Source organism: Leuciscus leuciscus (genome assembly GCF_965113295.1).
Source record: "Leuciscus leuciscus genome assembly, chromosome: 15".
NCBI lineage: Eukaryota > Metazoa > Chordata > Actinopteri > Cypriniformes > Leuciscidae > Leuciscus > Leuciscus leuciscus.
The window spans coordinates 21,141,459-21,156,814 of NC_138739.1; the positions used below are offsets into that span (position 1 = coordinate 21,141,459).

General features: G+C 38.3%; 2 protein-coding genes across 2 annotated transcripts in view; one reads left to right on the top strand and one right to left on the bottom strand.

The window, feature by feature from the left end:
• The window catches only part of LOC309474978 (uncharacterized protein), a 187,677-nt gene that overhangs the window by 122,279 nt on the left and 50,042 nt on the right, over nucleotides 1-15,356 (bottom strand). The window lies entirely within an intron of this gene.
• LOC309475649 (uncharacterized protein) lies at nucleotides 443-10,557 on the top strand. Its single transcript, XM_082138548.1, has 5 exons — nucleotides 443-1,280; nucleotides 4,678-4,998; nucleotides 5,170-5,223; nucleotides 8,073-8,372; nucleotides 8,497-10,557. The coding sequence occupies exons 1-5, from the start codon at nucleotides 1,238-1,240 to the stop codon at nucleotides 8,664-8,666; spliced, it is 888 nt and encodes a 295-aa protein (XP_081994674.1). The 5' UTR covers nucleotides 443-1,237; the 3' UTR covers nucleotides 8,667-10,557.

Below are 15,356 nucleotides of genomic sequence, written 5' to 3' on the forward strand. Positions count from 1 at the left end.
TGAGGGCAGATCCTCTGAGCGCTGCTGATGACGCGATGAAGTGACGCTCGAGTGATCAAGGATTCCAATGTATAAAAAAAGCTTTCATTCGATCCCTCCGTCCTCGCGTCTTTTCCTTGCAGCCTTCCCTCGCATCCTACAGGGGGCGGAGCTGAGACGCGAGGAAAGGAAGCGAGGAGAGGAAACGAGGATGCACAAATAAGAATTGAGAAGCACCCTAAGTTTCCTGTCTGCCATTATTGGACAAACTGATTAATCCAGGTGTGCCTGACCTCAGTAACAATAATCAGACACACCTGGATTAATCAGTTTGTCCAATAATGGCAGACAGAGCTGGCTGAAGTTCAGGAAGTAGTGCAGCTGTGCATAATTGCTACTGCCCTGGCTGCAAAATACATTTTGCTGCCGCTAGGGTGCGTCTAGATTTCTAGGCTATTTAAATGGATGAATAATGCCAAAATTGACCAATGCTTAAACTTTCATATCAAGTCTGGTACTGGTGGGATTTTCTTGCATAATACTAGGTTACTCCAGGGGATCACTATGGAGTTACTTACCTCATAATATGCTAAAATGCACTTTTACTAAATCTAAATAAATCGACTAAATCTACTTTAAATGAAAAAGGTTAGGTAGGAGACATGCATACATGAAACTGTCCGATCCTTAGTAATCCGTGGATTATTATTGTGACAAAAGTAAGAGAACTATGACAATTGTTTGATGGAAAAATGTGTCTGTGTCACATGTAGAAAGGAAGCAGGAAAGTGTCTAAACCACAGCAGTGGGCGATGCCTAACACTCTCTCAAGCACAGAAAGACCTTTAACAGCCACTCTCATTCAGGGCTTTTTTTCCCTTGTCTTTTTTTTTTTTTTTTTTTCAGTTCTGTCGTGCATATGCCCACACATAATCTGTTCCTGCAAAACTTCTCAGAGAGCTCTGGAGATTTTATTCTAATAAATATTAGGGATAATTTGAACATGCTTTCAAATATCAATAAGCGTGTATTAGCTTGATGTGACTTGTTTTCAGCACAGAAAATTCAATAAAAAATCAGTTGTGTCTACAGATGTGCAGTGAGTGTATCACCAACATAACACCACAAAACCACAGGACTGAGAAAGTAACACCCACTGGACGATTGCAGTAATGAGAGTCATTGGCTGAACCTGCTCTTCCTTATCTACTAAACTTTACAGAGACTCAACTAAAGTGATACTAGTCAGTCTTATACAATGCCCATGTGGACTGTCATCTTGTTTTTCATCTGTGTCCATGGTGAGTTATTTAAGATTACATTTATCACTAGAATGTACATTTCCTGAAGAAAATGTGAAGTGGTGCTTGCAGTGGCAACATTCGCTACGGTGTTATACATGATTGCATACGAGCCAACAACCATGTCTGTACGATGTTGTGGAGCTGAACTATGGCTTCTGTTTGTTGCAATATGGTTGCTAGGTAGCTTTAAACGGTTGCTAAGGTGTGGTTACACAGTTAACCCAACAGTGGTTTCCCAACCGAAACAAACAAGCACACCCCAATGTCTATACTATGTTCTGGTGCTGAGATATAGCTCATTCATGTGTTTGTACGGTTGCTAGGGTACGCCAAATGGTTGCTAAGGTTTGTTTATACAGTTTATGGAGTAATATTTAAAGAGTATTTGCAGGTCTGGGTCAAAAAATGCCCAACTCTGTGTTTTTACAATGTTTTGATGCTGAGATATGGCTTGTAAATGTTGTTCAGTGGTTGCTAGGGGCCTGTAACTGGTTGCTAGGGCGTGGCCATGAAGTTGTTATGTCACTGCTTATTGGCTGCTTGATAGGATGAATCAAAAGAGCCCAACCCCAAGCCTCTATGACCTTCTGAGCCAAAGATATGATTTAGCAAATTTTGTGCCTATGTTAAGTCTATGGGACATTTTTCGGCTAATTTTTCGCCCACCAGACGAACATCGTACACCCGATCGCTTATAAAAGTCATAGCACACCTCTCCTCAATAAACCGGTCGATTTGACACCTCATTCAGGGGTCTGTGACAAACGGTGTGGGGCGAGTTACGCGCCAAAGTTTTGTCTATGTGAATAGTAATCACAACACTAGAATGTACATTTCCTGAAGAAAATGTGAAGTGGTGCTTGCAGTGGCAAAACTCACCACTCGGTTGCTAGGGTGTTGTACATGATTGCATACGAGCCAACAACCATGTCTGTACGATGTTGTGGAGCTGAAATATGGCTTCTATATGTTTCAATATGGTTGCTAGGTGGCTCTAAACGGTTGCTATGGTGTGAATACACAGTAACCGTGGTGATATTTTACAGACTGTTTCCCAAACGAAACAAAAGAGCCAAACCCCATCTCTATACGATGTTCTGATGAAAAGACATGGGTCTTGATAAACGGTTGCTAGGGTACTCTGTTTGGTTGCTAGGGAGTGGTTTGGCAGCTGCCAATCATGAAACTCCAAAGGCTGCTTGTCAGTATGAATGATATAAACCAACTCCCATGCCTCTGTGACATTCAGAATGGAAGATATTCCTCTTTGGACTTTGGTTGCTAGGGTACTCTGTTTGGTTGCTATGGAGTTGCTTGGCAGCTGCCAATGATGAAACTGCAAAGGCTTCTTGTCACTATGAATGATATAAACCAACTCCCATGCCTCGGTGACATTCAGAATGGAAGATATCCCTCTTTTGATTTTGGTTGCTAGGGTACTCTGTTTGGTTGCTATGGAGTTGCTAGGCAGCTGCCAATGATGAAACTCCAAAGGCTTCTTGTCAGTATGAATGATACAAACCAACTCCCATGCCTCTGTGACATTCAGAATGGAAGATATCCCTCTTTGGATTTTGGTTGCTAGGGTACTCTGTTTGGTTGCTATGGAGTTGCTAGGCAGCTGCCAATGATGAAACTCCAAAGGCTTCTTGCCACTATGAATGATATAAACCAACTCCCATGCCTCTGTGACATTCAGAACGGAAGATATCCCTCTTTGGATTTTGGTTGCTAGGGTACTCGGTTTGGTTGCTAGGGAGTGGCTTAGCAGCTGCCAATCATGAAATTCCAAAGGCTGCTTGTCAGTATTAATTATATAAACCAACTCCCATGCCTCTGTGACATTCAGAATGGAAGATATCCCTCTTTGGATTTTGGTTGCTAGGGTACTCTGTTTGGTTGCTATGGAGTTGCTTGACAACTGCCAATGATTAAACTGCAAAGGCTTCTTGTCACTATGAATGATATAAACCAACTCCCATGCCTCTGTGACATTCAGAATGGAAGATATCCTTCTTTGGATTTTGGTTGCTAGGGTACTCTGTTTGGTTGCTAGGGTGTGGCTTGGCAGCTGCCAAACATGAAAGTCCAAAGGCTGCTTGTCAGTATGAATGATATAAACCAACTCCCATGCCTCTGTGACATACAGAATGGAAGATATCCCTCTCTGGATTTTGGTTTCTAGGGTACTCTATTTGGTTGCTAGGGAGTGGCTTGGCAGCTGCTAGTCATGAAACTCCAAAGGCTGCTTGTCAGTATGAATGATATAAACCAACTCCCATGCCTCTGTGACATTCAGAATGGAAGATATCCCTCTTTGGATTTTTGTTGCTAAGGTGCTCGACAATGGTTGCTAGGGATGGGCTAGGAAGTGTTGAGGTGATTCATGATTGGCTGTTTGCTGCCCCGAGTCAAATGAGACCACCCTCATGTTTCTATGACAATTCAGTCCAGAGATATCCCTTTGATCTCTTTCAATGGAAGTCTATGGAACTTGTTGCTAAGGTGCTCTAAATGGTTGCTAGGGCGTGGCTTGATAGCTTCACAATGATCCTGAGAGACTGATTGGTCGTCTGAGTAAAATGAGCCCGCCCCCTTGTCTATATGACACTGTGATCCAGAGCTACGTTCAATACAAAAACCTTATGTAATTTACCATAGTAGGAAAAACACATGCTATGGTGTAGGACGGCCCATTTCATGGGCCGTCCTACACCATAGTAAGTCAATGGGAAACTTTGGGCAGCTCCTGCCCCCCAGGGGTGCAACTTTTACCCCATTGTGAGGTATGTTCTTACAGAGCCTGTCAGCCTCTTCAAATGTGGCAAATCACACGTTTCTGCGAAATCCTCACTCAGAGCTACGAGTCATCAAAGTTCGTCGCAATGTTAAGTCTATGGGATTTTTCGGCCGCTTTTTCGCCCCTGGGGCGAACACCGTACCCCTGATCGCTTATAAAAGTCATAGCACACCTCTCCTCAATACGCTGGTCGATTTGACACCTCATTCATGGGTCTGTGACAAACGGTGCGGGACGAGTTACGCGCCAAACTTTTGTCCAGAATAATAATAATAATAAGAATAATAATAAGTATGGAGGATAACAATAGTGTTGCTTTGAAAAGCACCACTAATTAGTTATCCTGATGAAAGTCACTCTGCTAACACTAAATCATCAGTATTGTTGCGGTAAAAGAGGAAATACCTGTGAACATGAAGCGTAAACTGATCATTGATTATTTATTTATAAATGGCACACAGAGGAGCTAAGTGGAAACAAAATGAAACTATATCCTGTTGCTGAACACTTCCTTTGAGGTTCTTTTGAAAGACAATTAAACAATTCATTTTAACTGCTGTTTCTAACCAACAACCTCATTTGAATGTGTTCCAGATGCTCAGACAGATGAAATGATTTCAGTATCAGTGATGGAGGGAGATTCTATCACTCTGAACTCTGGTGTTACTGAAATACTTAGATATGATCGTATGTTGTGGTTTTTTGGACCTTCAGAGTCTCGTATTGCTGACATTAATGATCAGGTCATCACTATATATGACCAAAGCGCGAGATTCAAAGACAAAATGCAGCTTGGCAGTCAAACGGGATCTCTCACCGTAAAGAACATCACAACCACAAACTCTGGACTTTATAAACTAACCGTTCTCAGCCAACGAGGGGTTTCACACAAAACATTCACAGTTACTGTATCTGGTAAGTGAAATATACCTCCTCTATTACATTTTTTGTTTTATTTATCTTTCAGAGGGGAACCATTCTGGAAATGTGATGCAGTTTGTTCACTCACTCGTCAATGTTCAATGTGGTTTCACACTTTGGTGGTTCCTTCATCTTCTTTTTGTTTGTTTTCTTTTTGGTATAAAGCACCTGTTTCAACACCTGTCCTTCAGACAACCCCACAAGTTAGCCATTATCCAGGTGAGTCTCATAGCATGAAGATTATTTATTTTAAGCTCACTGTGTTACATATCTTTAATTAAAACGAATAACTGCTGTTTTAATACAATGATTAAAGCAAAAGTAAGCAGAGCCAACAATTTGACAAAAAAATAGCAGGTTACTACTAGAGCACTGAGCAGCCGTAACAGCAAATACCTGCTAGTTGAAATCATGGTAGTTTAATTGTATTAATAGCAAGTAGCATGCAGACTGCTTCTACAAACATTTGTGAAAGAATGAGTTGCTCTCAGGAGCTCAGTGAATTTAAGCGTGGTACTGTGATAGGTTTTAATGTGCAATAAGTCCATTCATGAAATTTCCTCACAACTAAATATTCCACGGTCAACTTTTAGTGGTGTTATAACTAAGTGGAAGCAATTGGGAACAACAGCAACTCAGCCTAAGTGGTAGGCCACGTAAAATCACAGAGCGGGGTCAGCACATGCTGAGGCGCACAGTGCACAGAAGTGGACAACTTTCTGCAGAGTCAATACAGAACTCCAAACTTCGTGTGGCCTTCAGATTAGCTCAAGAACAGTGCATAGAGAGCTTCATGGAATGGGTTTCCATGGTCGAGCAGCTGCGTCCAAGCCTTACATCACCAAGTGCAATGTAAAGAGTGATGCAGTGGTGTAAAGAACGCCGCCACTGGACTCTAGAGCAGTGGAGATGTGTTCTCTGGAGAGACAAATCACGCTTCTCTGTCTGGCAATCTGATGGACGAGTCTGGGTTTGGCGGTTCCCAGGAGAACGGGACTTGCCTGACTGCATTGTGCCAAGTGTAAAGTTTGGTGGAGGGGGGATTATGGTGTGGGGCTGTTTTTTAGGGGTTGGGTTTGGCCCCTTAGTTCCAGTGAAAGGAACTCTAAATGCTTCAGGATACCAAGACATTTTGGACAATTTCATATTATTAATTCCATATTAAACCCTACGGATTAAGAATGGGATGTCATTAAAGTTCATGTGCATGTAAAGGCAGACATCCCAAAACTTTTGCCAATATAGTGTATATTGACATGTTCAGTTCACCTAGTTTTGTCGTGGCCATGACATATTAAGTCGTAGGAATGTGATTATGGGTGCTTCTCAAACAGTAGGCTGTGTCCTACCCTCTATCCCAGTGTCCATACTATCCATCCTAAATAGTATGTGAGATTAAAAGAAGTGTGTCCCAAAGCATAGTATGTTGAAAAGAGTATGTCAAAAGACCCTGGATGGTCTACTATTTCCGGTCTCTTTTCAAAGCGTGGATCCGTGCTCACTATAACGGTTAATATTGCCCACAACCCAATGCGCTTTGGAGGAGGATTCAATTCAGAACTACAAACATGAATAAAAAGTGTTAAAAAAACTACAAACATGACGAATGTGAGCGACCAACGGTTAAAGCCACTGGCATGAACCAGGAAGGAGTGACCAACTTTACTTCAGTACTGTGACAATCTTCCTCCAAGTCTACACTTTCGTGATGTAACGTCGCTTTGATTGTTGGGTAGAAGCTTGCAGCGGAGCTCGCGGGATTGTAGGCTTGCCAGAAGTGCACATTAGCCGCGTTTCCACTGTCGGGCCAGGGCCGGGCCAGGGCTTTAAACGGGCCGTGCCGGGCTGATAGCCTCGGGCTAATAGCACCAGGCCTGCGTTTCCACTGTCGTGCCAGAGGCTCCACAGCGCTTCACTAAAACACGCCCGTAACACGCCTCTCTGGAACAACGTCACACTAACCCATTCACCAACAAATGGAAGTTTTATCAGAAAACTAATCAGAAATCACTGGAAACAGCGTTGGAAACAAACATGATAAAAGCGGCCGTTTGCTGGCATTTTTGTTGTTTACTTGAATATTTAAACCCAAGCATCGATGTTTTACCACAGGTTTACAATAAAAAGTGATACATTGATCATAATGAATTAATTTATGTCAAAATTGCACATTAGTCACTCAGAAATAAATTACCGTTAGGTCTATTTCACAAAAGAAAGAGGACACACTTACTTCTTCAGTCGCGTCTGTTACTGTTTATCTGGTAGTTACAGGACATATTTACATCACATTTAGAAAGAATGATAATTTCTACAAATAGCCTATATGCCACCAAAAATACGACCTGAGGAGCTTTAGCACTCTCTCGACTCCCATACAGATATTTTCCGTCAGAGAAACAGAGGAAGCTCCCGAAAAAAAAGTTGCTTTATTTTATGATAGTCCGGTATAATGAGACGAGACGTAGGCTACTGGCAGATAAAATAAAAACATGATTGTGATAGCCTTTATGATTGGTCTGATTTCTTCAAGCGTATGTTTTTTTTTACTATGCGTATCTTCAAGCGTTTACTATGTTTACTATGGTAATGATTAGCGCGCATAGTCTTTTGCATCACAAACACAAGGCATTCAAACATGAACGCGAGTTAAATTATTTTAAAAGTCTTTAATGCTGACAGAATCATCCGGCGCTGCCGTCTCCCGACTCAGGTGAACTCCGCCTCTGTTCGTAACCACTCCTCTAGCCCGCTCTGGCCCGCTCTGGCCCAAGGTATTCGACGGGCCAGAAATCCTGGCCGCTGGCCCCGAGTAAGCCCCGATCAAGCCCCGACAGTGGAAACGCGGCTATTGAGGGCACATAGAGGGTTTCTATAAAGTAAAACTGGAAATTTCTCAGGATTTAAACAATGTCGGAAACATTTGGGATAATGACATATGTCAACAAAATATATAATCTAAAAATCTTACATATTGTCTTACATATTGTGCCTTTAATGTTATCTGCATTATAATTCATCTGAAACAACAATGTGAACTTTTATCAATCTTCCCTTCATTTTTCCAGCTGATCTGCCCATTCCTGTCATAACCAGTGATTCTTCACAGTGTTCATCATCATCATCATCATCAGTTTCCAGATGTTCACTGGTGTGTTCAGTGTTGAATGTGAGTGATGTGACTCTCTCCTGGTACAAAGGAATCAGTGTATTGTCCAGCATCAGTGTGTCTGATCTCAGCATCAGTCTCTCTCTACCTCTGGAGGTGGAATATCAGGATAACAACACTTACAGCTGTGTGCTCAACAATCCCATCAGAAACCAGACCACACATCTGGATATCAGTCGACTCTGTCACACATGTGAAGGTAAGTGAGGTGTTGCCATATTTATGATGAACAAGTACATCATTGCCTTTACTTTAATGTCTGTGCAATAGTCAACACTTATTGAAAAGCACAATGTGCACAATGTTTTCTTGTTTTAATTTAGACTCTGTCCAGTGTTGTGGTTTCACTGAAGCTGTGATCCGATTGGTCATCTCTGCTCTGGTGGGCGTGGCTACTGTTGCTGTGCTGGTTTATGACATCAGATCTACTAAAATGAATCAGGAAAGGAGAGCACATGAACATCAGCATCAGTCCCTCACTGATACAATATAGTTGTTGAACAACAGTCTCATTACCCTCAAATACAATTTTCCCTGACATAATGGGTCATGAGATGATGTTATTATGGACTTTTTTAGATTTACTTTCCAAAAAAATAGAGTACAAACTGGTGTCCTCCTAGTTTAGAACAGCAATAAAGGCACAAATACCACATCATTTGGGAAGATATATTAACTAAACAATATCCACAGTATCAGATCATCACTTTTTACTTCAGTAACATCAGTAGAATGACAGAATCTCCCTCCATCACTGAAACTAAAAGTGCATGCACTATTATGCAAGTTGATATTCTGATCATATATTTACATTTACATTTGGCAGACGCTTTTATCCAAAGCGACTTACATTGCATTCAAGGTACACATTTTACATTTTGTCAATTCTTGCTTTCCCTGGGAATCGAATCCATGACCTTGGCGTTGCTAGCGCCAACGCTCTACTGTTTGAGCTACAGGAATATATTACATATATTTGTAAAAGCTTTATAGACCGATAGGTTGAGAGTGGCTCTTAAAGGACCAGTACCACATCCTCTTGTACCTCTGTTTGAAGACTTTATCTTCCAGAATCTGGCAGTAAGTCCATCTCCTACCCGGACCCGTTTCAGGATCCGTTACCTTAGCAAAATTTCAAACCTAATTCTTCACCTTAATATTTTGCAGTTATAATCTGTGTGTGTGTTTGTGTATGTGTGGCCCTGCTGCCCCAATGAGGCAAAAAATCATTTTTGAAATTTCTATATTCCATCCTTCTCATGAAAATGTAATAATTTTTGAGTTTTCAGTGCGAGTTAAATCCCTTTTATGGCCCATTTTACCTGTAAAAGTAAACCTGCTGCACATCTGAATAAAGGGTGTTTTTCACTTTAATCCCTAATTAACAATTATATGTCATTTATAAATATACCATTTATATATAAAAGTAAGAGTAGTTAAGACTAATGTGGTTTGGAATTGGTCAAATGTTCTTGAAAGAAATATGATCAGAATATCCATTTGCATAATAATTGTGCACGGACGGTATTCCCATTCCTGTCACAGCACATTCAGGACAAGTTCATAAACTAGTGCTAGACCTGCCTGTTGCAAATAACTCCTATCAAACCATATGCTTTACGATTATTTTCATTTACCACCACAACAACCAAACCACTGGAAGCCTGACGAGTTTCTCTTTATCTTCACTTTCTACTGCAGTCCCTCTTGTTCACCACCAGAGGTCAGCACTGACACACTCTTTTTCTTTTCTTTTTGTACAGCTTGCCTGTGTTCTAGATTGTTTCTTTGCCCAATGCCTACTATTTGGGCTATTCTTACACAGGCTAATTTGTTAATCCCCAATAAAAGTATTTGTATGAAGATCATTCTACCTTATCTGTGGCCCTAGTGCACAACAACACAACAAAATTTAAATAGCAAACATAAGTTAACAACACAAAGGAAACAAGCCACAACACAACATAAATGGTCCTTTGTGTGCGCACACAAATATCATCGACCTAAGCATAGACTTTTGACCTCAGTAGCGGACTTTTCTCAGTGGCTTTTCAGAAATACCAAATGTTTGAAGTTTTCACCATGAAAACTCCCTCTCCTTGTTCTTTAAAAACGACTGACATTGATTGAATGATCAAATTTAGCACTGGAAATATGTTTATATTTTTTAATTATCATTGAAATGTGACAACTTAAAATTGTTTGTCATAAATCAACATCTCAGGAAAATGTTATCAAACATTTTTTGGGGGGTTTTCAAATCAGAGTATGACTTTCTGTTCCAAAATGTCATACATTGATTTCATGCATGTCCATTAGTGGCTTAAATCATGTTTATCAGGCATGTGGGAGACACAACAAGTGAATAGGGAAAGAATATATATATATATATATATATATATATATATATATATATATATATATATATATATATATATATATATATATAACAAAGTATATAAAACAAATCCCCATTTGTTTCGTATGCTCTAAACAAATGTGATTTATGTGATATTTACCCTTAAATTACATTATAAACTACATTCACTTTTCTTTTTCTTTTTTTTGTCCAGAAAAGCTTTCTTCTTTTTATTTTGATATTTCTTTGGAGATTCTTCATTTTTTATTTATTTTAAGTTTGAATAGATTGTATCAATACATAATAAATAAATAACAATTAAAGCACATTCTTCACATTCTTTCAACCTAAATTCAAAATAACTAATTTCATGCATTACCCTCTAAATTCTGCTCAACATATCTCACATTGGGGTGTGCCTGGTGTTTCTGCCAACCTCTTGTGAAACACACACACACACACACACACACACACACACACACACACACACACACACACACACACACACACACACACACACAAAAAAAAACACACACAAAAAAACACAACACATGATAATTCATGCCACTAGATGTCCTTATTGCTCCATTTGGAGCAAATGAGCTGTTCTGTGTCCTAAAGACAGTTTAATTCATCAGGTTTTATCTAAAACCTTCTAAAATATCCATTTTAAAATGCTGATTTTTAATACAGAATAAATTAAATGCTGCTGCATCTTAAAAAAAGGCTGTTATAATTTCACCATTTATTTTACATTTGTGTGTGTGGTCGTGGGGTGGGGTGGGGTGGGGTTGGGCTGGGGTGTTCTGCATTGTAAATGTGTTCAAATCTAGCCACTTGATATTTGTGTGCAGTCTGCAATTTACTGATTGATTTTTATTTGAAAGAAAGAAGCGCTTCTCAAAGGTCATACAGTACAGGTCAAAAGTTTGGAAACATGAAATTTTTTTAAATATTTTTTAAAGAAGTCTTTAATGCTTATCAAGGCTGCGTTTATTTGACCAAAAAAAAAAAAAACTGTAATATTGTGAAATATTATTACAACTTAAAATAATAGTTTTCTATTTGAATATACTTTAAAAAATAATTTATTCCTGTGATGCAAAGCTGAATTTTCAGGATCATTACTCCAGTCTTCAGTGTCACACGTGACATCCAGTCTATCACATGATCCTTTAGAAATCATTCTAATATTCTGATTTATTATGAGTGTTGGAAACAGTTCTGCTGCCTAATATATTTGATGTGTGTGTGTGTGTGTGTGTGTGTGTGTGTGTGTGTGTGTGTGTGTGTGTGTGTGTGTGTGTGTGTGTGTGTGTGTGTGTGTGTGTGTGTGTGTGTGTGTGTGTGTGTGTGTGTGTGTGTGTGTGTGTGTGTGTGTGTGTTGCATTGGGAATGTTCTAGTCTCATGCCTTAATTTGTGTGTGTGTTTGTTCTGGATTGTGCCGGATTTTGAATATACTATTGACAAATAAAAAAATAAAAACATTCCATTCATTCCAATGGGTAAATATTTGTATTTCAATCGCATAGACTCCTCGAATTTAGTAATTTTATTTAATCAAGAAACACTAAGCTTGTTTTATGTAGGCTATTTGACGAGCAGAGAATGGTTTCTTATTCAATTTTGTCGTTGAGTCATCGCCAATATAGTGTCTTATGCGTAACATGAGATTTCGGACGAATGACCCAAAAAAAAAAAAAAAAAAAAAAAAAAAAAAACTGAGCGCCCACAAAGCTAAAATAAACTACAACATGCAAGTTGATGAAAACACAATGCGATTGACTTGCTGCCTCAGATGCGATCGTTCTAGTTACGGAGAATACGGCCTTCCACAATCATAAAAGACAATAATAGGCCTACAGCATTTTTGGTTAAACCCTGATGAAATCGCGAGAGTGAAAATGTATCAAGATACTATCTAAACCAGAAGCGGTCTGCGGCGTCTACCACACTTTATAACTGTGTCCACAACAGTTATCAGTTAAACAAATACGTCTGATTCACTCCCTGTCAAAGTAGTCGTTAATAATACATAAGCATAATCTCTTCATAAGACTGTGTTGTCGTCTATTGTTACTGCTTCAAAACACCACACCTTTAGACTGAGGTTTTGTTTTGTTTTTTATTCGTGTGCCACAGATTCCAAACCACACCTTTGACTGATTATTTAAACTTAGCTTTTCCACAAGCTGCAAACGTAAATGATAACAGTGTCATTCACACAAACACCAAACACCATCATTGTAACATGACTCATTATTGCAGCACACTAAAGTAATGCAATAAACATTAATTTAACAACATTAGATGTAACTTAAAACCCTTATGTATACTTGAAAACAGGGTGATTGCAGGTAGGCCACTTTTTGTTAAACCTGTAGGCCTAATTTAGATTCCTAGAGGTTTATTTATTTTTCTTTATTGCTTTTGTTAGCTTTATCTTCCAGCAATAAGATTTACATTTTAATACAGATGATATAATGTGTTATTTGCAAGGTATATAATATACTTTAGATCAATTTTAAGATAAATTCTCAGGTAAAGTGAGCCACTCCTGATTTATCAAAAAATATTCTGTATCTTAATTAAATGCACATGATTTATTAACACATATTATCAAACAAACATATTCAACAACATATTTAACAAACCCAAAAGCAGGCTGATTAAAATTCATCTGTTCACTCAAATTCAAAACAACTGATAGAACATGTTGTGTTGATATTATATCTGATGAAATCTGAATATCAGAATATTGTATATAAGCCTATACAACATTAAAAATTGGTCTATAACACAGGGAAAAACAAATAGGTTAACCTGTTTTCTCTAAACACTTTAAATAAAATAAAATTCAGTCCCACTTTATATTAAGTGGCTTTAAGTACCATGTACTTACATCGAAAAATAAGTACAATGTACTTGATGTTGTATTGTTATACACTTTTGCTGCTATTGAGGTGTGATATTTCAAAGCTTTATATTCTGCATCTTGCTTTATATTCAGCATTTTTCTAATGGCACACTCATTTATGTTTTCTAAATAGTAGATTTACATATCAACTATAAAATAACCAGTGGATGTTAATTTATTTAATGAATTTAATTACTGAAGGTTAAAGCTTAAAGTTAAAAATTCAGAGGGTTTCATTAAATACCATGTGTGTGTCCTTTGGCCACACAAAACAGTTGCATCAACCAAAACATTTAGTAACTTAAAGAATAGTGTCTCTAAGTCTGTACAGACTTTGAATTAAAAGGCAGACTTTCTTAAATTCGAAATTGTAAGATGGGCCAAATACTACAACCTCAGTCTTTGAGTCATTTTAAAGTTAAAAAAAAGTTTCCAACCAGAGCTTTACCTCATCAAGACATGCAAATAAAGATTGAATTGCTTGAATTGGTCATTTCTTTTTAGAGGCAGATAGATCTGGGTATCATCCGCATAAAAATGAAACGATACACCAACGTATCACGAGGTCGTACGAATTTGTAATATTTGTTTAAACCCACGTGATGATTAGGTTTAGGGGCGGGGTCAGGGTGTAGGTCATTCGTACGAATTCATTCGAAATGGCCACCTCGTAAAATTCGTCAAAATTGCCGTAAGATGGATGCACCGCCCTCTCCAAAGCAACCCTATAAAGGAAGCAAGAAAGAAAAAAGCAAAGGTACCAAAATAGAGCCCTACCGAAGTCCAGATTTATGATCAGCAGCATAGGAGATAAAATTGCTAATCCTGACAGAAAAATATATCTCAGTTAAATAAGATTTAAACCAATTGAAGACTGAACCTTTTAGCCCCACATAGGGTTCTAATCAGATTCTAATCAGACAGAAGCACTGAAGACAGTATCGAAGACCCCAGTCTAAACGCTCTCAAATCACGGAGAAACCTGTGTCGGTATAGCAACTAAAATATCATAAAACACTCTAAGCAGAGCAGACTCAGTGCTATGATAAGATTTAAAACTTGACTGAAATTTTTCAGAAATATGCTATGTGTTTAGGAAAGACTAATTGGCAAAACATAACATTTTCTAGTAGCCTACTTTAGAAATACAACATAGAAAATTATTTGCTAAAGAGGACAAAGTAGGCTACAAGTAAATAAAGCCTATTAAAAAAAAAAATTATTAGACCAATTAGCCTACTAAATAGTTTTTTTTAATTAAATTTGCTAGTACTAGCCTATATGCATATATATATATATATATATATAGGCCTATATATTATTATTATTATTATTATTTAAAGTGCAAAAGCACAGTAGGCTACAGCAAAAAAGAAATAGTAAGTAGCCTACTAAGAATGACAAATAATAGTTTATCAAAAATATGTTCTTACCTTCCGTAATTTCAAAACTTACACCGTGACCACGACAGCATCACCAAAACAACTGCGTCGCTCCAACACGATCTCATGAAAGTGCGTACGAATGATATTTCTCGTATCATTTATACGCCAAAAAGAGTTTTTGCGTGCAAATGATACGCACTGTAAACCTCACAGTCTGAGTTTTGCATGGCATCATATCATAGGCACCGATTTATATTTGTGTTCCGTTATTTTAATGACAAACTAAGTGCTGATTTCCTGAAGTGTACAGGAGAGAAATGCTGATTTATCTTGCGAAATTGATGCGCTCTCCATATTTGTCATTAAAATAACGCCAGAAACGGCCTCAAATAAACTGTAAAGAGGTGAAAATAATCGTGTCTTAAAGCTGCAATCGATTTTATTGGTTAAAATCAATGGATAGTCGGCCTAATATCTTTACATTTTTCACAGGGTGTGCTTTCCCTTTTGTGTACTGTCAT